General features: G+C 37.5%; 1 protein-coding gene across 1 annotated transcript; it reads left to right on the top strand.

Moving 5' to 3' along the window:
• Window positions 1-1,849: 1,849 nt before the first annotated feature.
• MRPS35 (mitochondrial ribosomal protein S35) lies at window positions 1,850-25,466 on the top strand. The gene is made up of 7 exons (XM_009324369.1): window positions 1,850-1,912; window positions 3,100-3,267; window positions 3,661-3,721; window positions 6,994-7,133; window positions 11,623-11,732; window positions 13,439-13,508; window positions 24,964-25,466. The coding sequence occupies exons 1-7, from the start codon at window positions 1,850-1,852 to the stop codon at window positions 25,240-25,242; spliced, it is 891 nt and encodes a 296-aa protein (XP_009322644.1). The 3' UTR covers window positions 25,243-25,466.
• The last annotated feature ends 1,620 nt before the right edge of the window (window positions 25,467-27,086 follow it).

Genomic DNA, 27,086 nt, shown 5'->3' with positions numbered 1-27,086 from the left:
TCCCTCCTCCCTTCCCGGCTCCAGGCGGCTCTGAAAAAGAGGTTTTGTTTCGCAGCTGTTTGCAGGAGAGCTTTTGGTAAAAATAATAATAATAAAACCTTACGGCGTAGGATACAGATTTTAGCAGTGTAAATACTGTGAATAGTCTGAAGAAAGAAGTGAGCAAATTGGTGTTTACTAGACAGATTTTCAGCTCAGGATTACAGTGGTAGAGTGGACTTGCGGTGCGTTGCCTGGTTTTAGGTATTCCAAATGAGAATCATCGTTTCCTAAGGGACGTGTGCTCATGTTAAACATTTGATGTCGTGCCTGGCCTCAAGCTGAGCTCTTCAGGCTGTTCCGAGTGCAAATGGAACTCTTGGTCAAGGTTGTACCAACATTTTTCCAAAGGCTACGTGGGCATTTGTCGTCTACAGATTCAGGAGCAGGCTAGGTTGCTGAAAGGGCCTTTAAGTGATGTGTGATATTGCAGCCCGTGGCAGGAGTAAAAGGTGTCCTGACCCGAAATTGTAGATGTTTGTAACAGAAATAATAAGATGGGTATGAATGAAGTGTGTCTGTTTGTGAAAGCACCGCAAAAATGGCAGATCAGGGGATAAAAGAATGCTGTGTATTAGCTGTTGCAGAGCCCCATAGGTATTCTTCAGTTTAAATTTTTATATAGCAAGAAAAGGAAGAACAGAATTAGATCCATAAAATATGTAGATAAGGAAGACAAAAGAACTGTGAAATTCACGAGTTTTTCCGAGGCTTATGTGGGGTAAGGTTGTAAGACGAAGGAGGCAAATAGAACCTGAACATCCACTCCTAAGTCCCATTTGGTGTTTTTTTGCTAAATATACACTGTATCGTAATGTGGCAACAATTAAAAAACAAACAAACAAACCCCAAGCTCAGACAGGACACTTGAAAATAAATGTAATCAGATTCACCTTCATTTGTCTGACAGTTATAAAGGCCACATTGGTTTGGTGTTGGGTTTTTTTTGGGGGGGGAGGGGTTGAAAGTAATTAAATTAGAGTTTGAGGAGGGAGAGGAAATGAAGACAAGAAAGTGAAGATCTCTGTTTAGATTGAAAATCTAGTGGTATTTGGTAACTTCATGCATCCCAAGACTTTAGCCCTGAAGTCAGTTGCCTAAAAAGTTGAGCCAAATGGTGGCTCAGGACTGCTAAAAGGGAGTAAACTCTTTCTGTTGCATCTTCTCTGGGACTTACCAATAAGCCAGATCAGCATGGTAAAATGGCAGAAAACAAACCCATCAGTTTGTTTCTCATCCCCAGCTCAGGAAGAAAAACAGTTCGATGTGCTAACTGTTTATACAGAGGTTAGATGAGCTTGAGAGTAGCACAGAATGGGGTGTGATGTGCTGTCAGAAGGAAGGGATGGAGCCATGGGATGCTCCTTTTAGTAGTAGTGAACTGTTAGGTTTAGCTGTCTTGTACTGCTGGTGGAGAGTGATTTGTGACTTAACAGCTGTGTGGGAAAGAGAAAAGGAAGCACAGTTATGAAGGCAAAAGTGTACTTTCACTCATCTAATTTTTCTTTCCTCCTGCATCAAGCTGGAATAAATGATGGTAGCAAAATGCATTTAGGCATGTAAACACTAAATTATTGTTAACATGTTTCTAGGATAGACCCAGACGAAATGGCTTCCAAGCTTTTTTTATGTTAAGTTTCAAAAACTAAAGGAGCAATCTGCAGTGTGAGTATGTGATCTTCCCCTTCTTCCGTGTAAAGACTGGGAAATATAAGTGTATATTGTCTTTGTAAAAGGAAAAAAGGCATACAGGATTATGCTGCTTTTTTTTTTTTTTTCCACAAAACCATATAGTAGTTTGTATTGAAAAATGTTTCTTTTTCTGTCAGCTTCAACAAGGAGAAGAGGCAGGACACCGCAGTTTATAAGATCAGTAAGTACTGAAACTGTTTGCAGTTAACTCAGAGGTGTTTGAAAAAGTTTTCAAAGCTGTATGTCTTAACAGGAACCCCTTCTGCATTCAAAACCTGGTGAAACAATCCACTGTGACTATTCCAGAACCTGCACCTAGCTTCTTTAATCTCCCAGCTATTTTCAGTCTGTGTTGTCATAAAGGCAAAAACTTTAACAATAACAAGCTAACAGTTAGCTTGTATTGACACCATGTACTGCAGGTCTTAAAAGTTGCATTTAAAACAAAAACAGACATTTTAATGTTGTTTTCATTAAGAGTTTACAGGATTCGTAGTGGTTGCTTTCTGGCGTAATTAAAAAATCTGATATTGTGCATAAGTGAAATTGTTCTTGCACAGTAGAATTAAAACTGATATCTGAACATCTAATCACTGAGAATTTTCTTACTTATTTCACACATAAATTTCAAAAGTAGTATGTTATGTGTTATGATTTTTAAAGGCAAATAGTAAAGGTGGACCTGGCATGTATTAAATTTTTGTTTAACTTCCAAGAGCAGATTTAATGATACACCAAAGCAGTCAGATCAGCTGACTGCATATATCCATTTGTCTTTTACCCTTCTAAATTAAAAATTAAAGTTTTGGGGAACTTGTTTTTTTTTTTAAGACCATTTGACTGAAACCTTGGTCAGTTATTGGAGGATATAAGCTATTTCTGCAATATAGTAATACATAGCTCCTATACTGGAATTTCTGTAGCAAGTAATTTCAGAGTTATTAATACCTATTTCTTTTAATATGAACTTGTTCAGACTTTCAGAATTCCAGAATTTTAAAACTCATTTTCTTGCCCCCCACCAAATGCTTAGGCACTTTAGGAAATAGAGTTTGCAATTAAATACTGATTTCATTCCCCTTCCTCCCCCTGCTGATTTATCACAATGCAAGAAGATAATTAATTCTTCTTTCTAAACATTTTTGAAATAAAATGCAGTTGAAGATTGGGAAAGGCCTGCTACCCAAGCTTTGAGGGGCTATCTTTTAAAAATTCCTATACAAATGAGTACTAACTTTTGATGTAAAGCTGTCTTGAAATTTCTAGCTATGGGAATTTATTCCTGAAATAACTTGTATGTGTTGCTCCTGCTTTGTTTCACAAAACAGTGTATCTTCCATCAAACTTCTATAATTTTCAATTTATTAGCATGCACCTCCCAGAACTGAGAAGATGACTGTTGATCAGGACTGGAGCAGTGTTTATCCAACAGCAGCTGCGTTTAAACCTGCCTCTGTGCCTCTCCCAATTCGAATGGGTTACCCAGTGAAGAGAGGAGTACCTCCACCAAAAGAAGGCAACTTAGAACTTATAAAGGTAAGATGCATTCCATTGGTGTGTGATAACTTTTGAAATCATTATTCACTAAGAGTGCACTGCTTTGATTGCAATATTTGTATTGGATACTGTTTTCTGTTATTAAATAGGATAATATTCTATTTCATTTCTAAATTAAATGGTAAAAAATACAAATGAACCAAATCAGGAGACATTTTTAGGATTATCATGCCTGTGACTTTTCTAATGGGGCTTAACTTAAGTCTTGCACTAAATCAGACTTGAGAAGAGTCTTCTTATCTGAATATTTTATTAAGCATATTGTACTACCTTAACAAATGTTAAAAGTGTAATCGGATTTCAGTAATGCCCCTTTATTTATGAGCAAACAAAAAGCTATTATTGTAGTAACTCTTAATATGTTTGTTTCAGATTCCCAATTTTTTACATCTTACTCCTCCTGCAATTAAGAAACACTGTGCAGCTCTTAAAGGTGAGGGTTTTTTTGGTTTTGTCGGGTTTTTTTTCTTTTTTCTGTTTTTAAAAAACATCTCTCTTGGAGTTTTAAGACGATGCAAAATGTAACTGTGTTTGAAGTAGGTGAGACATGGTCCACCTCTGAAGCTGGTTATTTGTCAGGTTTTGGCTAGTATTGTATGCTTTCTTGTTGCTGCATTGAGTTGTATAGGTAGTAGGCAGATAACGTCTTAGGAGGTTTTCAGCACACCAGTAAGACTTTAATTTTACCTTTCCATTAGGCCCTGCTTGTAAATTTATAGTTTAGTGTCTTAAGGAAGATGAGTGATGAATGTGATTCAGTTCTCAGAAGATTATCTGTGATTAAACGAGGGTTTAATCAGCAGCCGTTCTGGCATGCATTTTAAAAAACTGCTATTAATAAATGAAACCCTCTGTGAGAGCAAAGTCTGCTGGGGAGATAAAGGATCTAATGAAGACCAAGAGCATCTCTGCCAGCCAGCAAGCCAATAAGGAGAACCTAATGAGGAGGTTAGCCCAAAGAGAAGTGGAGGCACAAGGGGACAGGGAGGACATAGAATCATAGAATCATTTAGGTTGGAAAAGACCCTTAAGATCATCGAGTCCAACTGTTAACCTAACACTGCCAAGTCCACCACTAAACCATGTCCCTAAGCACCACATCTACATGTCTTTTAAATACCTCCAGGGATGGTGACTCAACCGCTTCCCTGGGCAGCCTGTTCCAATGCTTGACAACCCTTTCAGTGAAGAAATTTTTCCTAATATCCAATCTGAACCTCCCCTGCTGCAACTGGAAGCCATTTCCTCTCATCCTGTCGCTTGTTACTCGGGAACAGAGATCGACACCCATTTCATCACAACCTCCTTTTAGGTAGTTGTAGAGAGCGATAAGGTCTCCCCTCAGTCTGTATGATAAGAGGTAAGAGGCCTGTCTTGAGTTGCCTATATACAAATGCATGCAGCATAGGAAACAGGAGGAATTAGAAGTCTGAGGAGTCACAAAAATGCAGAGAGAAAGCTTACGTGACTGAGGTGCAGGCAGGGATGATGCGGAGGAGGAGCTGACCTGTATCCAAAAGAACAGCTCAGATGCAGAGCTTTGCTATGAGATGTGTAGCAAGCTGGTTGAGAGTTTAAGAGTAGGGATCAGAGGAGAAGCTGAAAAGGTTGTGTTGGTGGACATCTGCCACAGACTACCTGGTGAAGAAGAGGAAGTGGATGAACAGCTGAAAAAAGCCTCACAACTGCAAGTTTTGGTTTTCATGGGGAACTGCAGCCATCAACATCTGCTGGACAGGTAACAGGATGGGATGGAAGCAGTTTAGGAGATTTCTGGAGTGCGTTGCAGATAATTTCGTGATGAAGATGTCAGATGCTGGACAAACTGTCTATGGGAAGGTGCTGTGTTGCACGTGCTACTTGCAAGTATGCAAGAACTGGTTGGAGATGTCAAGGTTGCTGGCAGCCTTGGTTGTGAAAAGAAGATTGTGGAGTTTAAGATCTTGGGAGAAGGAATGCAAGTAGTGTATTGAAGGCAATTTCTCGCTGCAGACGATCGATGAGTTGACTAGGAGGCATGCTCTCTTAGATTTGTTGTTCAGAAACAAGGAAGAACTCGTCAAGTATGTGACGGTTAGGGGCATCCTTGCTAACAGCGTTCATGAAACTGTGGTGTTTAAAATCCTGAGAGAAGTGAGCAAGACAGACAGGGGAACTAGAGCCTGGACTTCAGGAGAGTGATTTTGGTTTATTTAGGAATCTGCTTGGCAGATCTCACAGGGTACTCTCCTGGGGAGCAAAGTGGCCCGTGAGAGCTGGTGGATGTTTGTTCAGCCTCCTTAAAAGAGCAAGAATGGTCCATTCCAGTGTACAGAAAGTTGAGCAAGTATGGCAGAAGGACAGCATGGGTGTGCATGGAACTCCTGCGTGACCTGAAATGCAAAAAGGAAGTACACAGAAAGTGGAAGCAGGTAAAGACTACCGGGAGGAACAGGAGATTTTTGCCTGACCGTCTTCAAGAATGGCAAGAAAGAAGATGCAGGGAACTGCAGGTCAGCCAGCCTCACCACATTCCCTGGAAGATTATGAGACAAACCTTACTGGAAGCCATTTCCAAGCATGCGAAAACATGCTTTATAACCTGGATAATGGTAGGGAGCATAACCTCAGCAGGTCTTCAGATAATAATGAATTGGGGGGGAACACTGGAGAGCAGAGCTGTCATTCAGAGGGATGTCAACACACATGAAAAAATCCGCTGCAAGGACCCTCATGAAGTTAAACAAGGGCAACTGCAAAGTCCTGCATCTGGGATGGAATAACCCATGCAGCAGTACAGGTGGGTGGGATGGGAGGGTGGCAAACAGCTAGAAAGAAGCTATGCAGGAAAGGCCACTTGGAGACTGGTGGTTATTAGAAAGTTGAACATGAGTCATCAGTGTGCCCTTGTGGCAAGGAAGGCTAACCGCATACTGGGTTGTATTGATGAGAGTGTAGCCACCACATTCAGGAAGTTAATTCTTGCCCCTTTATTGAGTGTTGCATCCAGTTCTGGGGTCCCCAGTACAAGAAGGACGTGGACCCATTAGAGGAGGGCCACACAAGTGACCAGAGGGCTGGAACACCTCTCCTGTGAAGAAGGGCTGAGAAAGTTGGGATTGTTCAGCCTGGAGAAGAGAAGGCTCTTAGGGGACGTTATTGTCACCTTTCAATATATAAAGGGGGCTTATATGAAAGATGAGGAGAGACTTTTCACCAGGGCCTGTAGTGACAGGACAAGGGGCAACGGTTTTAAGGTAGAGGAGGCTAGATAATTAGATTAGAGATAAGGAAAACATTTTTTTATGATGAGGGTGGTGAGACACTGTAAGAGCTTGCCCAGAGAAGCTGTGGATGCCCCATCATTGGAAGTATTCAAGGTCAGGTTGGACAGGCCTTTGAGCAGCCCAATCTAGTGAAAGATGTCCCTGCCCGTGGCAGGGTGGTTGGATGAGGTGATCTTTGAAGGTCGCTTCCAACCCAAACCATTCTATGATTCTATTTGGCAGTTGTGAGACTACATCTGGAGTATTGTATCCTGTTTTGGGGAACCCAGTTCAAAGAAAGATATTGAAATACTGGAGCAAGTCTAACAGAGACCCTGCCGTTATCTAAATGAGTATGGTTTCTATAAATAGTACTTTTAAAAAGGTATATTGCAATAAATTTGGGAAAAAACCCCCAACCAACAGGTATTACTTGGATTGTTTTGTCTTTATTATACAGATTTCTGCACTGAATGGCCAAGTGCTTTGGACAGTGATGAGAAATGTGAACGGCATTTTCCTATTGAAATTGAAACAGTAGATTATGTTTCTGCAGGGACATCTATTCGTAATCCCAAAGCAAGAGTGGTGACTTTAAGAGTAAGTAGTATTTTTGGTAAACAGCCTTTGTTTCAAAAATTCAAATGCTTGGCTTTCTTTTAAAAACATGTGCAACTATGATATGTTGTAAGGAAATGAGGGAAGTAGTTTACTGAATGTCTGAATAAAAAGCAGTGGATTTCCTTAAGTATATTGCAGCATGTTAGAACTGAGGTTGTGAGGTTATGGATATGTAGTTATAAATTAAGACTAAGCTCCGATATAAACAAAATAGTGTACCTTCTGAAGAATCTACTTATAGAAAAGGCAGTAAGTGCCTTTGTACTCAGTGTCTTGCTTAGACTCTCTCATTGCTAATTTATAGACCCTAGAAGTGCACAAGTATTGAAAGCTAGGTCATATGAATGCAGCACTACTAGTAAGTATTGAGTTGGCAGACCTCCAGGCATCAGTGTGTATGCAGTAGGGGCAGCAGCCTTCTGATCATAGGGTCATGCGTTACTTGAGGTTGAAAGGGAGCTCAGGAGTTTTCCAGTCTGACCTTCTGCTCAAAGTAAGGTAGGTATGAGATTAGATGAGGTTACTTGGAACTTTTTCCAGTTGGGTCTTGAAAACCTTCAGGGCTGGAGATTGCACAACCTCTATGGTCAACCCGTTCCTGCTCGCCTGTCTTCATGGTAGTAAAGTTAGGATTGTGCTGTGGCTTTTGAACATGCCTTTTGAGATGAGATTTGAGCCTATCTGAAGAGCAGCAGCAGCGATGGGGTCAGTGATAGTTGTGTTCTTACTCTGTCAGTATAGAAGTTAAAATACTGCATGGTACCACATGCTCATAACACCTATACAATATCTAATCATGGCAACTTTGAACAGTAGTAGTTAATTTTGTCTGTTGGAGTCTCCACTCTCCTTGTTGTAAAACCTTTTGGGCTGAAATTTAATTTGGTCTGTGTGCTGGTTTTGGCTGGGGTAGACAGTCTGTCATTGACGTAAATATGCATTTCACACCACTGTTAGCAGTAACTTCACCATCCCCTTGTAGTCATTACATACTAGAGTTTAGCCTTCTGTCTCCTAATTCAGATACATGGTCAAGAGCAAGTTTTCACAAATTTGTATGCATTAGAAATAAAAGGATATAGAGGGTATCTATGACAATAGAAGCCCCTGACTTCATGCTGGGTTGTGAATGTGTGCAGGAGGAGGCACACATTGGACCCCCCTTGCTCCCATATTCACTTATCTTGGATGGAGTAATACTGACATTTGCAGGTCAGTACTGAGCATGGTGTCACAGGTAGGGGGAAGAGCACAGCTGCTCAAACAGCCTTGAATCTCCTCCTGGTAAAAACAGCAGGTGGTGAGCGTATGTAAACTTCTTGCTTTCTAAATCATGTAAAACATTGAGATATAAATGTCTTCTCTTAGATGTGGCTGTTGAGATACAAGCTGTTGGACTAGGGGTCAGCTATGCTGCAGTGGAGAGGGTAATTCAAAATGATACAAAAATGGAACAATTATCCACATGCTTTTTCAGTTACTGGTGTTCTGATCCCAGACTTCATTAATAAATGCTTTCTCTGGTTAATCCTCTGACAACAAAATCTGCCTAGGGAGGGGGAAGAGAAGATTTAAAGGTGAAAACAGATGGCACTGGGTCAGCTAGCGGTTGAGTTTGTATCAATGAGAGAGCATTTACTGTGCGTTGTGTTACAGACTATGATAAACTCTCTGGTGGATCTTCATGATAAGATTTCCTTTTTAAAATATTGCTTAAAAGTTAAACCTTTCTAATCTTAATTAAAAAATTATGTCTTTTTTCTACCAGGTATCATACTGGAGATGCTAATTTTTCATCTCTTGTAGCCTAATGCCAGTGTTTCTTGTCACTAAATTTATCCTAGTCTATTCCCAAGTGGAATTGTCCACATTGTGCCAGACAACATAGTACCACAGGACATAGAATGAGACTTTTCTTTTTTTAAATCAACTGCTGTTCCTTGTGGAGCTCTAACTTTTCTAAAATTCAACATAAAATAGTCTGCAGCATTCCAGCTAACGATTATAAGCTGTCCAATTGCTATCCCATTTTGAAGCAAGTAGCCATTAAATATTTGTCACTTTAAAGTGACTTTGGATTAATAAGAACATCTTTTTTGTGACCCTGTAATATAGGAAACAGACCAGATAGCTTTTTAGTTTTTATAGGAAAAGCAAGTCATGTGGAATAAAATCATAGCTCTCTAACAGTAAATTTCAAATGACCACACTGTATGAAGGCAGCATGATACAACTATGATAATGCCATCCTTTTAAGACAGTGCAAAAAGTACTACTTAATGAAATTGTTTTGCAGTGTTGGTTAAAGCAAGCTAATGCTGGACACCTGGGCTGGAGTATCCCATTAAGTTTAGACAGTCATGGTTATAAAGTGCTTACATGCACTAGCAGTTGCATGCTTGCCAGAGAGTTGTGTCCAAAACCCTTTAGAGTTTGGAGCATTCCTTCTTTCTGTGGGTGTGAGAGAAGGATAGTGTTAAGAAAATGTGTTTTACAAAAAGGCGTTTCTCATCAATTTGAGTGAGCATTGCCAGGCAGCAGTGAGGGTAGGCTGTTCTGTAAGGGAAGGTGATCCAGGGGCAGTAAGGCAGGCAGGGGCAGTGACCTCCCCAAAAAGGGTGCAGCTACTACCTGAGCAAGGTGAGCAGGACAGGCCTGGTAACAGTAACCTTGTCCATCCAACAGCCCAGTAATCACCTGACAAGTTCATAATGATAAGGCGAGTTTGAGGTCAAAGCAGGAAGAGAAGTCAGTGGATCAGGATCAGGTCTGGTGAGAGTAACTAGGATCAGTCAATGGTCTGGTGATTGTCAAGCCAATCCATAGCGATGCAGTAGGTGAGGTCAAGCCAGGAAGTCAAGGATGTGTGTCAGGGTTGGGTCAGTGTGGGCCATGGCTAGGCACAGACATAGCTGCGTTGTGGCTCAGGCAGAGACCAAGGCTGAGTGCCTCAGCTTAGGTGCAGCTTCTCAGTAAAGCTGGGGCAGGCCCATCTTCTCATAGCTCCTTTTTTTTTTGTCACCACTGATTGAAGGCTATGTGGCTGCACTGTATGGAAGGGCACTGTATGTAAGGAAGCCTTGACCCTTAGAAGAGGTTGCTGTGTGCGTAGGGAGCTTTTTTTTGCAGCTTGACCATTGCCTTAAAGACTGGATGCACCTAATAGGTCTGTTAGAATTAGACTTGACAAAATGTGAGCTAGGGAGCAAAGCTAGGTGAGCTCCTGCTTACCAGTATTACAGGCATGCATAGTAATGAGCATGTAATTCCTTAAAAAGAAGACATTTTTCATATAATCTGTGGAGTAGTGAATAGTAGGGGTTTTTTTCAAGATTAGAAGTTCCAGTATTGAAACCCTGTTGTCTCCTCCCTTGTCACATTTAGGTTTAGTACTTCCGTTTTCTATTTTTAGTAGTAGGGTTTTTTCTTTTCAGGTAGTACTTTTTTCCCTGATATTTATTGGAGCTTCTAGTTTCTTTTAGTCCTTCAACTTTTGTTAGTTTTTCTGATGCAGGTTTCTTGATTTTTGAACAGTCCTTTAGTACAGCAATGACACAGTAGAAAGAACATAGAGGAAAAACAAACAGTGGGCAAGCGAGTAAGAGACTGCTATTATGTCTTCATGTTTTTAATATTCCTCAGCAACTCCCACTTAATAGAAACTTATCTTTCCAACACCATATATCTTTAGACTGTTAAGGTTCACAGCCTTCTTATTTGCTATTGTGTAAACAGATAGCTAAAACCAGCTTGCTTTACTTTTCATACTTGTTTATTGCATATAGAAACTAGCTTCAGACTAACTTTGTAGAGGTTTTTTTAAATAAGTACTAGTTATTTGTTTTATATCTTATGTTTGTGGGTTGTCTGGTATTGAAACAGAAGACAAGCCATTCACACTATTGTTTGATGAATTATGTGAGATTGGACAGTTCTGGTCCATTATATTGTCATCTGTGTGCATCTTTGCATACTTCTATTGATCTCCCAGTAATGACTTTGAGAATAGTGATTTGATGTCTCTTGAACTGACATCTTTCCTCCTCTTTTGGATGCTTGTCATAAATATCTTTGATATATCTTGGTATTAAACTTACTGATCTGTATTTGAAAAAAAAATCTTAAAAAAGATTTATTTTTCCATATGAAGTACACATGAATATGAAATACAGCTACAAACTAAACTGACAGCTCTTTTTTCCTCTGAAAAAAAGTTTGAGTAGAAATATTCTCCCCCAGCCCCTCTGGTATTTGGATAAAGATATTTATTGTTTGAATATTCAGATTATACTTGCCTTGTGTTAAGACTTCTGACGTGATACAATCAGAAGAAATTCTGCAAATGCATACTTAATAGCTATCCTTTCAATTCTTGATAAAAGATGTGCCTATCTATCTCAAAATACTTTCAGGGTGCAGAGATTTGATTTATCCAAGTAATTAAAGGTGTTTTCTCTTGTATTTGGAGGTTAAACTTTCTCATCTGAATTTGGATGACCATGCAAAGAAGAAGCTCATTAAACTTGTAGGAGAACGGTACTGTAAGGATACAGATATGCTCACAATTACAACGGACAGGTACGGTTACAAGAAGGAAAAAAAATGCCTGTAGCAATGGTCACAGTATAGAAAGGGCTGGGTGTCTTCCAGTAATATCAATTATTGTCTTAGTAAATTATTATATTTTTAAGGCTAAAATATGACTTAAGATAAATAGATAAGATACTCCTGTTATTAACTGTTAAAATACTAATGGACAAATCACATAAGGTCAAACCTAATATTTGTTAAATATTGCTAGTTATTGAAGCTCTGTATTTAGAAGTCTCATTTGTTATTTTAAAGTAGTTGTCATGTTTCCCAAATCGGTTCTGTTAGTTCTAACAATGATCTGAAGAGTTTCAGGCAAGAAAAATGGGGATATTGGTGCCCAGACATTTCTCAGTGTTCTGGTGTTCTAGATATAAACAAATCACTGTAGTTATTTACAGTTATGTTCAGAAGGCTGCATGGAAGAAATGTGTTTTCTGTGTTGAATTCTGAAGACTGTAAGAGATACATACGTATTCCTAAATTCACAATAAACTTTAATTCACAGCTGCTTTCAGTGGTAGGAAAAACATTATTGCTAGTCTTTTCTGTTTGCATGTTTTTATTAGAATTCATTTTCCCCTCTTAAATTTCCTGTCCTTTGGTAGGAAATACTGTTTTATTTCTGCATAAAGTAAATACAAATTGGATAAAATTGTGCATATCTTTTTCGACAAGACTTGGAAATCTGGGTGGTTTACTGGGACCACTTGTGCTACCAACAGTTTTCATTTCCCTAGCAAGACTTATTTTGTGGCTAAAACATTAGTATACCTGAAAGGAGCTTACCCCCTAGAGCACCTGTGAATGGTCTCATGCTGTGTTCCAGAAGAAACTTAATGTGCCTGCTGATATTTCACTTTATTTTTAGTAAATTCTAAGGCCTAAGCTCTGAGTGGTATCCATTTCTTTAATACAGGATTTTCCAGGCTGTTTCACTAGGAAAGAAGTAAGAGTCAAAAGCTTGAGTCCTTTTTAAATTTATTTGCTAGAATAGTCATAGTCCGTAGTCATTCAGATGAGTGTTTTTAGAGTGCGTCAGACGCAGTCTCGCATGATTCAATTTGTTCTGCATCAAAAAGCAGGGGGTGAAGGAGCCTGCAGGAAGAGGTGAGTGTGAGAAAGAGGCAGGAGGTTATGGGTGATCAGCATGAGGAAGAGATTAATTTGCAGGACTGTGTCTTATCACAACAAATTTTACTGGTGATCCTGTTTGGACTTACAGCTACATTGACTTAAACTTTTCCTGTTAAATTGTTGGATAGATCTTCTGTTCTGAACTGTATTTCATGGCCGTTTTCAGCAGTCATTCTCCTCCCTTCAGGTCTGGAGAAAAAAAAAAAGAAGAAGATTTTAAGGGAGTTCAGACTAAAATATGTTTGATTCCACTTTGGCACAGAGGACAAAGATGTTCTTAATGTTTCCTGAAGTTCTGTAAATTCTTGCATTATTTTCATTTTTGACCTGCAGATGCCCATTCTTCCATGTCCTTAATACTCATACTTTCACTATGTTGTTCTTGATTGTGTGTAATTCAGAAATGCATGTGAATCAAACACACATTTCCCTAAGATTCCCTACATTACAAGTAATGGTAAGTTACCATTACATTGATGGTAAGTTTAACATTTTATTCAAAAGGATATTACAGTGGCTTGATTTCAAAAAGACTAGCTTTGTTTATGAATTTTCAGGTGTCCGCTAAGAAGACAGAACTATGATTATGGCATACACCTCCTCACAGTTCTGTACCATGAATCTTGGGTAAGCAATTGTGAATAACTCGCACTCTCTTGTAACTTACAAGAAGTTCCATGACTGTGTGCAGCTTAAAGTAAATTATCTTGGATTCTTTTCCTCTTCCACCTCACTTTTCTTCAAATTCAACCAAGATAAGTTGCTTATGTTTGAATCTTATTCCCCAGTCAACTTGAGTGCATTTCTTTAACTTCACAAGTGCTATTCTGTTGTTTGTATACATAGTTTGCCTCTTTTCAGAAGTTCTCTAGTTTTTGACCTTAATAAGAGATTCTTTCCCAATACTTTTTCTCACAACAATGAGCCTAAAACTGACCCTGAGCCTAGCAGAAAACACCTTAATTCTCAGGATTCCTAAACGTACCTTTAGTTTGGTGGCATGCTGGGCTGCCTAGGCACAGTATTCAAATATGAACTGAGAGCATCCAGAGAAATGGTGTACTCTGTGATTATCACCTGTTATCGATGCATTTTTAATAGTGACCATGTTTAAAGATGAAAACAAGTCTATTCCAAAAAAGCAGAGAGGCGTGTTACTGGCTTTAAAGCTATGAAAACTAACATACAGCAAAGTATCTACATTTTGCCTGATTTCAAACTCTTACCTGTTACTTAGAAATTGTCTTTTCTTGGGCTCTTCCTGGGCTGCGGTAAACCATGGCTGTAATTTGGAAGTATTCTGCTTCTTAAATACTCTCTCACAAATCTTTCCTCAAGCTGGAAGGAGTGAGGACTTAGGCTGCTTTTCTGAGCTCCCTTTTGCTCAGAAAAGGGACATCCTCCCCACCTTCTGATAGTTTTAGGATTTCATTGCATCAGAGTTAGTGTCCTGAAAAATATATAAAATTATTGTAACTCTTTAGATAAATATTTCTACCAAAGCAAGTGTAATGTAAACTTTCCTATAATCATTCAGGATATGGCATATTTGGAATTTTTCCCAGTAGTTTGTTTTGTTAAATGGTTATACATGTGAAATACCCAGTGTAAATGTATTAAAGATACTATTTCAATTTATTGATAATTGACTACAATTCTTAAATAGTCCTCTAAATATAAGAAGATCTCTTTAGACCTCAGATCTTTCTTTGACAGTGAATTCTTCAGACTTGTCTCCCCTATTTTTGTGGTTAATCATGTTGGTTATAAGTATTGCCTTCAACAATTTTACAGCCATTTTTTACAGAAAACAAGTTAGCAGTCTGAAATGAAATTATTGTTGAAAACCCATAGTTATGTTTTGGATAACTTAACTTTGTTTAAATGTGGTATGTTATTAGTCACATTGTTTGAGACAGACAGTGAAAGCCTTCATCATGAGTATATTTCCACAGATGTACTCTTTTAAATAAGTTGTAGATGAGTAGTTACCAAAATTCACGTTTATTGTTTTCAATTGTTCTATAGTATTTAAATTAAATCTCTATATTTAGCACTTTTATGAATTTCAGTGTTCTTGATTTTGATCGTTCCAGAGATGACATAAAAAACATAATAAGGAGGATGAGCTATATTTCCCTTTCACTGGAAGTTGCCTTGAAGGATATGTTTTGTAATTGTAGAGTGCATCAAATTAAATTCATCTTATACTAATATCTTAAAAGATACATTTACTTTAGATTTCAAGTGCTTTGTACACATGGATATTTTTCTCCCCAACAGCATTACATTGCATTACAAATCTTAAATTAATGACAGATCAGTTTCCAGTATTAAGCAGTGACAAGAGCTAGACACTACTCACTTCATTAATTCCAGACGAACACCACATCTGTCCTTTGCTCTAGCATTACTTAGTGATGGAAGACAGGGCTATACGATACTGCTATGTGAGTGTTCAGTGTGTATTGAATATGCACAAGTCTCTTGCCCTTTTACTACCTTTCAACTTCCATGTTAATATTTGATGAGGTTGTCAATAAGTTGTAATTGTCTTTGATTTCCATGAAAAATTAATGGTCTCCTGAGACATGTTTTTTTATTTTGTGTGACATGTTTTGTTTTCTGTTTTGTTGGTTTTTTTCCCATGATCAGTGGTAATGCCTTTTAATAACTTGCTGAAAGATATTTTGGACACATTTTGTAAACCATAAGCAAACAATGTGTGTTTTTTTTTAATTTGTACTAACTTTAATGTTGGAGGGGGATGGATGGGAACTGGCCTTCCATGTAGACAGTAACATCAATCCTGTTTACAGAACTAATTGCAAGATTTGATGACTTTCCCAGCAGAGTAGTGCCACACTGTGTTTTCATGCATGTGCGTGATGGAATTCAATAAAAAGATGAGGGCAGTGTTCCATTCTTGCTAAGTGAAGGGAAAGCTGGCTGCATGTAAATTTTGCCCTCAATCCTGAAAACTTTGCCTACTATCTCTCTAAACATGGCATAACTACAATTTATGTTAATAACTGGATTACTGAATTTTGCGAACCAGAAAGCATGTGAATATATATAAAAGGAAAAATTGTATGCAGATATACATCAGGAAATGTAATTTCAAACGTAATTATATTTTAATTGCCAGTGATGCATAATTCTTTTATTACAGTTACGAACTAGAGCATCCAAGTAGTTTAGGAATCTGAAACCTTTTTAAAAGAATGACTGTTCTTTGTGGTTTTGTTGGGTATGTAGTGAACTATGTGCTATGAAGCTCTGTTGTGAAGAGATGCATTTCCAGCAGAAGGTTATTCTTAAAGTAATGAGTATGAAGAGTTTAATTCTGGTTCGTCTGTCTATGCATGCTTAGAAGACAAAATTTACCACTGTGTCAACAGTAGCCTCTGTATTACAGATTTTCTTGTATACTTTTCCAGTCTTGGCTTCAATAAAAACCCAGGGCATCCACTGCTCACTAATTCTATTGCAATTAGAGGGCTCAGGTGGAATTAGTTTGCAAGAATCCTTGTTGTAATGGAGTTACAGTTGAAATATGCAACAAGTGTGTGCAGACAAAATAGAAAGGAAAGAGGGAGGATTACCAACAGTTGGTACAGGTATTGCTCTACCTCAAGGCTCTGAATACGTTGTTAAGAATGGATTTCTTTCTTGGATTGTGATGTGGGGAAGAGGGTTTGTTTGCATTTAAATAAATTAATAAAAGTTTATCCAAATGGAATTTGGCAAACTGGTTTCTGAGAGGTACCACAGCCAAAGCGAGGGAAGCATGTTGATAGGTTAATGCACTGACTAGCATTTTTGACTCCTCTAACCTGCTAGCAATGAATGGATGATGCAGGAAGGCACACTAGCCACATTGTGAAAGGCTTTGAAGATATGTTGGAGCATTGAACCTTGTATAGAGAAGCTTTCAGAGAAGTTCAGGTGTTTTTTATAACCATGTGTGTAAGAGCTCCCTTTTTTGAATGCATGGGGAAATAAGAAAAAGGGAAGGAATTGAAAGGAAGGAACAACTTTACTTTTCTAAAGTTTTTTTTTGTTTGTTTGTTTTTTGTAGAAGGAGTAAATGAATGTCTGTTTTGTTTTGGTTTTGTGAGTGTTAGAGGGAGCATAGTTTCTACACTGTGGGAGGGGGGGATGGGAAAAGAATTGTCAGACTGTTGATAGATGGTCAGAGTAAAGAGTTAAGATGAAGAAGCTGACAAAGGAGGCAGGATTTCAAAAAGCTACATTCATGACTTGGGAATGGAGAGTGTAGGTGAAGCTATTTGATTATTTGCAGGAGAAGGGGGATACTACTGGATAGCCTTTTGGGCTACATAAGCACTGCAAATTGGTAGTTAAAAGTAGTGTTGCATTTGAAACTATACTGTCTTTCCTGTCTTCTCATGTTCACTCAGAAATGCCATCAATGGAGACTTGACCATGCAAAATCCTACAAAAGCTGAGGGCACTCAGGACCTTTCAGGATTGTGTTAGAATTTAGCAAAACACAGTGCAGTGTTACCAGTTGGTATTTGATCTGTATTTAAACAAATAAACCCCCTTTATTTTGAAGAAAGGAATGTGATGGTTTTCTTTCATCCTCTAGAATGCATTCCTGTGCTGGATAATGCTACCCTTGCTTTTGGCAAAGGGAATCTATAGTGCTTGTTATTTTGTGGCAGAAAAAAAAAATCTTGCTTGTTTATTTTAATAGAGGATGTGAAGGAAGAGAGGAGGAAAAACATTAATTCATCCTCTGGTTCTTGATCCATCCTCTGTTACCACAGGTTCAAATGAAATATACTGTAAAGCAGAACAACTATGGGAAGCTGTTCAGAATATTGGCATGTATTGGTGGATAGTACTTGCTTGGTAAGACAGCATGCTGTTTCTTGAGATGGATCTGAACAGTGGGAGTGGTATTAATTAGGGGTCTACATATTGTGTTCTTGGTTCAACCTATTTGAATTACAGGTTGGCTAATGAGGCTGCCTAAACCTGATGGAGAGCTCAATTTAGTTGTAGTATTTGTTACTTAGAGATGCATAAGAAGCAAGAAGTGTACCTTAAGATCCCAGGCTGATGCATTTGGCACTTTATTTTTGATAAATGCAGATAGATATCAGGCCCATGAGTTCAGTTAAGTTTTAAAATCTGAATGTTTTAAAGATAAGGATGTTCATTTATTTTCTTATTTTAAAATATTTGGAGATCTTTTGCTTCCTGTTTAATAGTTTTCAGGTTATTAATCAAATATTTGTGTCTTTTTAGCTTTTAGAATGTATTCAGTAGATATCTGACTTGCACCATCTGGTAAGAATTGAACTTACCTTCTTTGGACTTTTTCTGTGATTCCTTTCAAGTTATCCCCCAGGATTGTGCCTGGATTGAATTGATCAATGAAAGGGTGAGATATATTAGGTAGATTGTTAAACAGCAGCTCAGTCAGTTGTATTCTGCTACCTTTAGACGATGGTACTTCTTGAATGCTGTAACATCTCTCTAAACCTGAATGTATTTTTATGGTACAAAGTGGTTTTTAAAGAATAAGCGTTTGCTGCCCTCCAGTGGTTAAAAAGATCATAAACTTCTTCACATTCAGCTCAGATTAATAGTTTCTCACTAAAAAGTAAAGTTCTGTTAGGAGTTGAAAGCAGGAAGGAGAAACAAGTGGAGCAGGAAGTTAATTTTCTAGTAAGGAAAAACATTCATAGTCATTACAAAGGGGAGGAATCTGAAAAAGATAGGGTGAGGGGGAAATAACTTAGAGTTGTTTTAGACCAGTCAAGACTACAAAAAGGTGCGGCAATTTTCCTTGTTCCAGTTCCACATGATTTTCAACATACACAAATGCAAGATGATGGAAAGTGGAGGATGTAATTCTGCATTACACAGCTGAGATCTTGAAAGATTAGTGTAAAGTTGCCCTTGCATTTTCTATTCTCCAGTGTATTTCTTAAAGGTCAAATCTGGCATACTAAGAACAACAGTAGAGTAATGCTGTACACACTTCTGAACTCTGTCTTGCTTTTTCTAGTAGTATAGTTACGGGAGTCTGATAAAAAAGATTCAAGACTTGAACAGTAAGGAAGAAGGCCTATAGAAGTAGGGATAAGTGGAAAGTGGCTACTGAATGCATACAGTAATAGTCAAAGGGTCTTCTGGGTGCATCTCTCTGCATTGTACTTGCATTGTAAATGTTAATAGTACTTGAAATGAAAGGACAGGGAAATTGAAGCAGAAAGGTGAGGGAAGGAAAAGAACTGAAGAATGGACAGACAGAGTGACACTAGAGGCTTAACTAAAATTTATCTATGAACCTCAAAGCTGTGTAGCTCGAATGAATTTGAGGAAGGTGTCCCACATTGCTTTGGCATTCCTTTTTAAGCAGAGTATTCAACTGCAAGGCACCGGTGGGTTGGGGAGTCTGCGTATGCATGCAGCCGAATGAATATTTTTACATAACCATTGGTGATAATTCTAAAATCCATTGTATAGCTTTTCTGTAGACTTAAGTTAGCACTTAAATTGTGTTGTCTTTTTTTTCATCTGCAGTCATTTTAAGCCATTACAAGTTAAATGTAATTTTTATCACTTCAGGTTGTGCCAGTAGAACTTAGTAACAGTAGGATTTTGCAGTTTTCATAGTAGGAGTTTACCTTCCTAGTTCAGCCTAAAATATGTGAAAGGATATGAGTCCACTTTTGAAACTTAAGCAGGTCTCTGGCTAGTTAGGTTTCAAAAGTATACTTTAACTTCATGTTCTGAACACTCAGGATGTTATGACACATGGGTTGTAGGATTAAAATGGGAGGTGGAGGGAGACACTCCCCCTTGCTGAAACTCTCCCTGGGCAGAAGAAAATTCAAGATGGAACAAACTGAAAGGAGGGCCATAGCCTAGTGATTAGAGCATGTACCTGGGAGAGACAGATTTAGATCTCTGGGCACCATGTAGTATAACTGAAGACTGCTTAGTGTAAATCTCCTGACTTTGAGATCTTAGAATAATGAAGCGTCATATAACCGTGCCCTTCCTACAACAGTGTTCTTTCTCAGTATGTTATTATATGTGGTTTAAGTAACTCAAACTGAGGCTGAGTTGGTGGTCTCTAAATGTTGTAATATATACTTTGTGTTGAAGTACGTATTACATTTCATTGTGCACTCACCAGTGCTCAAAATCTAACGACTTGAAAGAGTCTTCATCATTAATGTGAATCAGAAAAGAGCAAGCTAAGTGACATAGTAGATGTTAAATTTAATAAACTTTCTCTGAAGATCTGAATTCAAACATTTAAAATCAAAGGAAGGAGGTTTGCTGACAGGAAATGTGTATTGCAGTGAAAGAAGGTTAAACTTTTTTTGTACCTCTTGCTTGGAACCACAAAGGATGAATATTCAGGCAAAAGGTTGAATTAAAAATTGTCTTTGTACTGTTTCAGGCTGAGGAGGCTTTTTGCAATTAAACACAACTACCTTGTGTTTAAGCCTGATGTTTCTAGTTCCTGGAGAAACAAGGCTCCTTTTTAAAGCATAAATATAATTTTTACAGCTGTTCAATTTTCAGTCTCAATGTTGGAGTGAAGTGTTATGGGGCATAGATATGAACAGAAAATCATCAAAGATTTAGACCCTTAATATCACTGATCTTTCTTGATGAGATCAGAATCTTATCTGATCAGCATTCAGAAAACAAACTGAGTTAGATAAATACCTTTCAAATGACCCTTTCAGAAGCTTGGATTTTCCAGAAAATACATGCAGCCACTTCAGCCCAGAGAAATTAGGTGTTAGCCTCTTTCAAAAATGAGGACATCTAGATGATGGTGACTGCTGAGGACTCTTAAGTTAGTGACAGAACCAGAGATTAAACCTGTGAGTATCATTAAGTATGAGAGCATCTCTTACATTCAATATTATTTTTTGAGGCAAAGTTCTGTTCTTTCTTCTCTGCTTGTTCTTTTCTGTTTTACATTTGTACCTTGCTGGAATGTTTAGTCCTCACAGTCTTTCTCCTGATTTTCCTTGACACTCTAGAGGTCTTATCTGCCCTGTGCCATTGCCGTGTCCTAGAAAATAATGTTCTGCTCATTCAGAAGAACGAATTTTAACCTATTCTGCATCACCAAGCAATTAAAATTTTTTTGTATCCAATCTCATCACATACAGCTTTGCCTATTTACAAATTTATGTTGATATTTCTTTTTAAGTTGCTACCTAAATAATAGAGTTCAAATGTGTAGTATATCCAAAGAGGTAAGTACGTAATTGTTTTGGCAACTCCTCTTTGGCTTGAGGATACCCAATAATTTGGAAAAATGCTAGCATAGCTGTCATTTATTCCCTGAAAATCTGTGATTATTGTACCACATAGAGTATCTTTTATTTCAATGCAGTACTAAGAAATAGGTCTATTTATTCGAGGCTATACAGAGTTTGAAATTTGATTTGCAACTAAAAACTTCCCTTCCACTCAAAAAAAACCCAAAAAACACTAGAATACTTGGTCTTTGCTAAACAGCATTAAATTTTTAACTGTTCAAACCATTGACAAGAAAATTTACTAACATGAGTCATGTTTTTAATTGCCTCGAAGATTTCTGTGTGCCACTTGCAAATTTTAGTTAAAATGTCTTCCCCAAAAGAAACATCAGAGAACTGACAATTCTAATCCTGGCTGTGACAACGAAATTATGAAAGTTAAACTGGCAAAAAACCCAAGAAAAATGATGGTGAAATGCTTTCCTTTTTTCTGTACTTAAGGATACAATATATATTGAAGCTTTTTGTTAATGACTTTTATGTAAAAAGCAATTTCACTGGCCAGAGTACTGTTTTAGTATTTATACTGTGTCAGCACTTCAGATTAAGCACTGTAAAGGCTTGTAAACCTCCCAAAATACTGGCTTAAACTGTCACATAAAAGATTTGCTTAGAAACAAATCCTTATTCCGTTTATAGCATTAAAAAAATAATTCTATATATTTGCATTAGGAGGTGTAAAAAAAAAAAAAAAATCACTCTTGTGCCTCTTCTTTAGTAATAGGTTTGTGTCCTTTGACTTTATATGAAAAGTTTTCTCTTTATTTTTTTTTTTATTTTAATTTTTTTTCATGGTTCTTATTGGAAGTTTTGGTAAGAGAAACAGTTGAAATTATCAGCTGAGTGCATCTTCAGCCAGGCTGGTTAATACTTACTGAGATTCTGTCTTATATGTGATAGAACAAAGCAATCATTTTTAGTGAATTCGTTGAAGAAACATACATTCTTGATTTTTAACTTCGTTCACTAAGTGGGGATTCTAGAAAAATGTTACACAATGCCACACTTGTATTCCACTTTTCACAGTTTTATTCTCATTTGTAAGACACTTCTTGCAGTGTTTACGAACATTTTAAATTTGCAGGGGACAAAAATAATAAACTAACAAAACTCTGAGTGATGAAGACCTCACTTTTGAAGTTTCTTTCATTGTCTCATTAGTTTTCTTCATAACACTTTGAACTGAGGCTACAATACTTGTAACATTTCCACTCTTCAGAGTCCATGGGTGCTTGTTTACCTAGGGTGCTTTTTAAAATGAAAATATAATTCCAGATTCACTTTTTCTCTTGCAATAAATCTGGCTGGAAAGGTATTTAAGTTTCACTCAATACAGTCAGTTTGCAAAAATCTGGTTTCTGTTTAGTTTCCTGTTTGTGATGTATGTCTGGACCTGTATACAGTAGGATAACTTTTCATTTTGAGGCACGGCCACCAACATTGCAGCAATGGATACTGGCTTCTTGTAGCAGGGCTGAGGAATGGATTTTGAAATCTCCCCCTACTGTCAAATCCCTTCCTGCCTCCCTCCCCCACAGAAGTCAGATTTTATTTTAAAATCCATTTTGACACACCATTCTGCTGGGAAGGATTGCAAGAAAGAAATACTTAACAGCTTCTTTGGCCTCCTTTAAAATCTCCTTACCCTGTATAGCTCGAAAGAGATAGGGAAATCTTAATCTGTTTATCAGCGTGCATCTCCAAAATCCTGTAAGTTAATGCGTGCAGAGAATGATTTTCCTGAAGAGATAAATGTAATAACTGTAATTAGTTCTTGTTGTCTCTGCTATAACTTAAAGGTGTTCAAAAGCCTCACAGTGATCTTTTGTTTGAACTTCAAACATGGGTTTGGTCCAGGGAATGACCGGGGCGATACCCATATTCCCTTACTCTTGAGAAACCCTACCCCTGTGAGAGAGGCTTTTGCTTTGAAATTCTCTTGGAGTTTAGGAAAAAAAATGTCTTGGATAGCCATTATGCAGATAAACAAGGGATATTTAAAACAGGATGATGTCGTTAATTTAAAAATATGTAAATCTCCACATTGAATTGCAATATTTTCAAACATCCAAGGAATACTTTACTATACTCACTTGTTCCGCTACTGTTCTAGCAGTACAGGCTACAGTACGTCCTTTTTTTTTTTTTTTCCCCTCTAGAAATTGAATGAGGTTCTTTTACTTCTGTGTTGTATTGTGTCCAGGTTTTAATGTCAGTCATAGGAGCCTTTTAGCAGTGTTAATCACTGTTTCTGACTAAACATTTGGACTTGGAGATTTAAAAGACAAGAGATTCCATTTACCCGGTGCAGGTTGCAGCATTTGTTAAAGTATTTTTAAATTCAGGTAGACAGACCCAAGCACACAGGATTGTAGAGGGGAAAAAAAAATTTTGGGTCTTAATTAAAGGTTATTAAATATTATGGTTTGACTGCAGCAACCTTGTTGACTAGTGGACAGAATGAAATAAAAAAATGAAAAACCAACAACACCCAAAAAAAAAAAAAAAGCCAAACCAAACAAAAAAAACCCCAACCCTCCTGTGATTGCTAGGTTTATTTGGATTCTGCATAGCATAGCTAAAAATTTACTGAAGAGCTCTTTCTGGCAAGGGATTTAAAAAAAAAAAAAAAAAAAAAAAAATCCATATGATGTAAATGCTTTACCGGAATGTTTCTTTGAACTTACTCCCAGAGAAATATAAGTTTTATTTAGACATGATTTCTACAATTGCAAGAAAAACATGACCACCAAAAAGAAACCAAAAATAATTGAAATTGTGATTCTTATATAGTTGAAATAATGTAAGGATGCTATGTATTGCTTACATCAGTAAAGTACTAAATAATTGTAAATATACAAATAAATATACAATCTGCAACATATAAAAATACAAATATATCTACAAAACATATGTATTTACAAAAGTACAATAAAATTAAATATACAAAAATAGCAGGTTATAACATTTGAAATATCCCTTAAATAGTCTGTGAAGCTAGAGGAAGACCTGCTGAATCGGAGAAAAACTACAGTACAAAATTTACAAAGAACAACTGCACAGGCCAAGTATTTAGAGGCACTGGGATGATGTCTTCTGTCTGTGTTCAACTTTTGATCCTGTCTAATCTTGCAACACCAATTGGGTAAAAATTAGCACCTTGTGGATAGAGATTCTTTTGAGGAGCAATTTGTTTTGCAGGAAGAGGAAATGGATTAATTGGTGATGCTTTTCCTTAAAAGTCACAATTAAAACATTTCCCAAATGGTGAAGGATTGCTGTCTCTCATCATAGGTTACTTGGTATGAGCTGTCTCACTTCGCGTCTTATAGCCAATGTAAACATACCAAAATCATATGCTAGGGACATAATAGCTAGGTGACTACTTCCAAAGCTTGAGCATTTAGGGTTATTTAAAACTATTACTTTTACAAGGTTTTTTGTTACTCATTTTGTAGAGTCCATAAGCTTTTCTTCTCATTCTGACTCGTCTAGTTATATCTGCCAGATACATAAAGAACTTGATAAGTGGGAGGAAAGAAACTCATCCTGCACAGAATGTATAGCGTACGGGCACCTTTTGAACTCTCTTTGAGGCTTGAGGTAGAAGCCTTGGACTTTAGAGGAGGGGAAATGTCTTCCACAATAAAATTTTTAAAGCGAATTGGTATGGGGGAGAAGTTCCTTCAAATTATTGTAGCTTTGTTTCAGTCTTGAGTAGTTTTTAAATGGTGTATATTTTCTTTCAGAAAACTGAGATGTGGGAGAGTGAGAAGACTGAGGAAGACATGGAAGAGTATATCTGGGAAAATAGCTGCTCTCAGAAAAATGCCTTGGATACACTACTTCGAATAAAAGCCTCAGAGAATGTCAGTAATGTAACTAAGGAAGAGCTTCTTGCATCTGAAGTGGTTAAGAATTACAGAAACTCTGTAATTGCACTTAAAAATGAAGGTGAAACAGAAGGTAACATGTCTCAGTATAAGGAATCAGTAAAGAAACTATTGAATATACAAGCACTACCGTGAGAGCAGACTCTGCAGGTACATCTGATTATTATGGAAATATTAAAATACTATGTTAATACTTCTATATGAGATGGATATATAATTATTCAGAACCTTAACCAAAAATACGAAACTTGATGATGAGTTAATAGTAATCAGATTTTTCTTTACTGCTGGGTTTTCTTGTAAACATAATTTTCCTGTCCATGCATCGTATTCTTTGAATAAAGTATGTTTTGAGTCATATTGGTTCTATTCTGTGCTTTCTTAGCTTGGGAGATCCTGGTTCAGTTCTCTGCTTAATGACATTCTGACTTCTCACACAACTTCTGTTGGTATATAACTTAGAGCAACAATGTCAAAAACAATGAAATGACCTAGGGTCCCAGTTCCATTAATTCAGAGTCTGAAAGTTAAGAGCTCTAAACTTTCTGAATGCTTTTCAAATGTCACTCAGATTTTTCTCTGTACTCCCTATCTGTAAAACAAAGATAATGTTGCCTAAGTAGTTTAACTTTCAGAGAGGTGTTGAAGCACACTGAGCAGTGTGAGGTTCTCAGTCGTCATCATGAGGGCTAACAAATACCCTAAGTAAAAATACCTGTCTCTAAAATGATGGAATAAAATAAGGTAGAAAACGGGATGGTAGTGGGAAGGTGAACTAGGAGTTATTTACAGGATGCCAAAGTACATGGGAAAGAAGAACGATGAGAGTTGCTGAAAGTGAGAGCTGGTGAGTAGTGAGGTGAGTATATAGCTTAAATAGGAATGGACTGAGTCTTGGTACCCTGAGGCCTGTGGAGTTGTCTCTTGAATGTACCCAGGCTCTTCAAGGGAAAAAAAAAAAGTTTGTAGCATCCAGCTTACTGCTGTGAAGCACAGAGAAAGAAATTATGCGGATGTTTATCTTATTTGTATTTGAAAGGAATTGATTTGAAACACTGGAATCACAGGCAACTTTTATTGCCTTCTCATGGTTAAGAAAAAAAAAAAACCCTTAAAAATATCAGCTGGAAAGGACATAAATAACTCTATTCTTGCTTTTATTGTACCTTCCTGGCTTACTAAAATTTCATCTTAGAGCGAATGTCCTCATTTTCTGGAAGGGGCAGAGGGAGTTTTTATTCATCAGACTTAAGGATTCTGCATACCTATAAAAGAACCTAGCATGTGACCCTGCCAGCAACTCATTGAGAGGAAACAGCGTAAGAGTAAGGACATTGAAAACTGATGAGGAATTGATTTCTGCAGAGTGTTGTATGTGGCTCAGCTCACTCACTGCTAGGATTTCTCATTGTTTGTTTTGTGTTTACATACAGCTAAAGAGTGTATGTATTCGCATTTCCAAACCATTGTCAGTTTTGGAAGGATTCTTCTTAGGTAGCGATTGTTTTCATATGGCAAGAGACTGAGTTTAATGCAGCTTTTTACTCCCTGTGAGAATTTGCCACAGCTGCAGCTAAGGTTGAAAATGCTTGTCCTGTAATCCAAATTTTGCACTTACCAGCTTGGTTATTTAGTGGTCCTTCCTCTTAGATTTGTATTAATGTGAAGTTTTAGCAGAAGCTTAATATGGGGAAAGTTTTGGCTGTTATCAGGTTGTTCCTTTATTCAGGGATAATGGGGGTAATGTTTAAAATTCTCATTTGAAATAGTACCTCTGTGTAATTCCTAATCCTTTTTGAACAGCCATGAAACCAAAATTGCTGAGGAAGTAACTGCAGTTTGACTCAGAGAATGGTATGGATGGTGGAGTTGTGCCTGGCTTTATTCCAAAGGCGGTTTGGTTCTAGTATGTACACAAGCGAAATTTGTTTCCTTAATTAGCTTTGTCGGTGCTTGCGTAAGGACTGGCGTACTAGCAA

The sequence above is a fragment of the Pygoscelis adeliae genome, unplaced genomic scaffold (genome assembly GCF_000699105.1).
Source record: "Pygoscelis adeliae isolate BGI_AS28 unplaced genomic scaffold, ASM69910v1 Scaffold65, whole genome shotgun sequence".
Lineage (NCBI taxonomy): Eukaryota > Metazoa > Chordata > Aves > Sphenisciformes > Spheniscidae > Pygoscelis > Pygoscelis adeliae.
The sequence above is the reverse complement of the archived record's forward strand: the minus strand, read 5'-3'. Positions and strand labels throughout refer to the sequence as shown.

What these genes read in the sequence shown, in the direction of transcription:
- MRPS35 (XM_009324369.1), top strand. Translation starts at nt 1,850, where the DNA reads ATGTTTCTTTTTCTGTCAGCTTCAACAAGGAGAAGAGGCAGGACACCG. An exon ending in CTCACAATTACAACGGACAG is followed by an intron (nt 11,733 to 13,438) that starts GTACGGTTACAA and finishes ATGAATTTTCAG; the next exon opens with GTGTCCGCTAAGAAGACAGA. An exon ending in TTCTGTACCATGAATCTTGG is followed by an intron (nt 13,509 to 24,963) that starts GTAAGCAATTGT and finishes ATTTTCTTTCAG; the next exon opens with AAAACTGAGATGTGGGAGAG.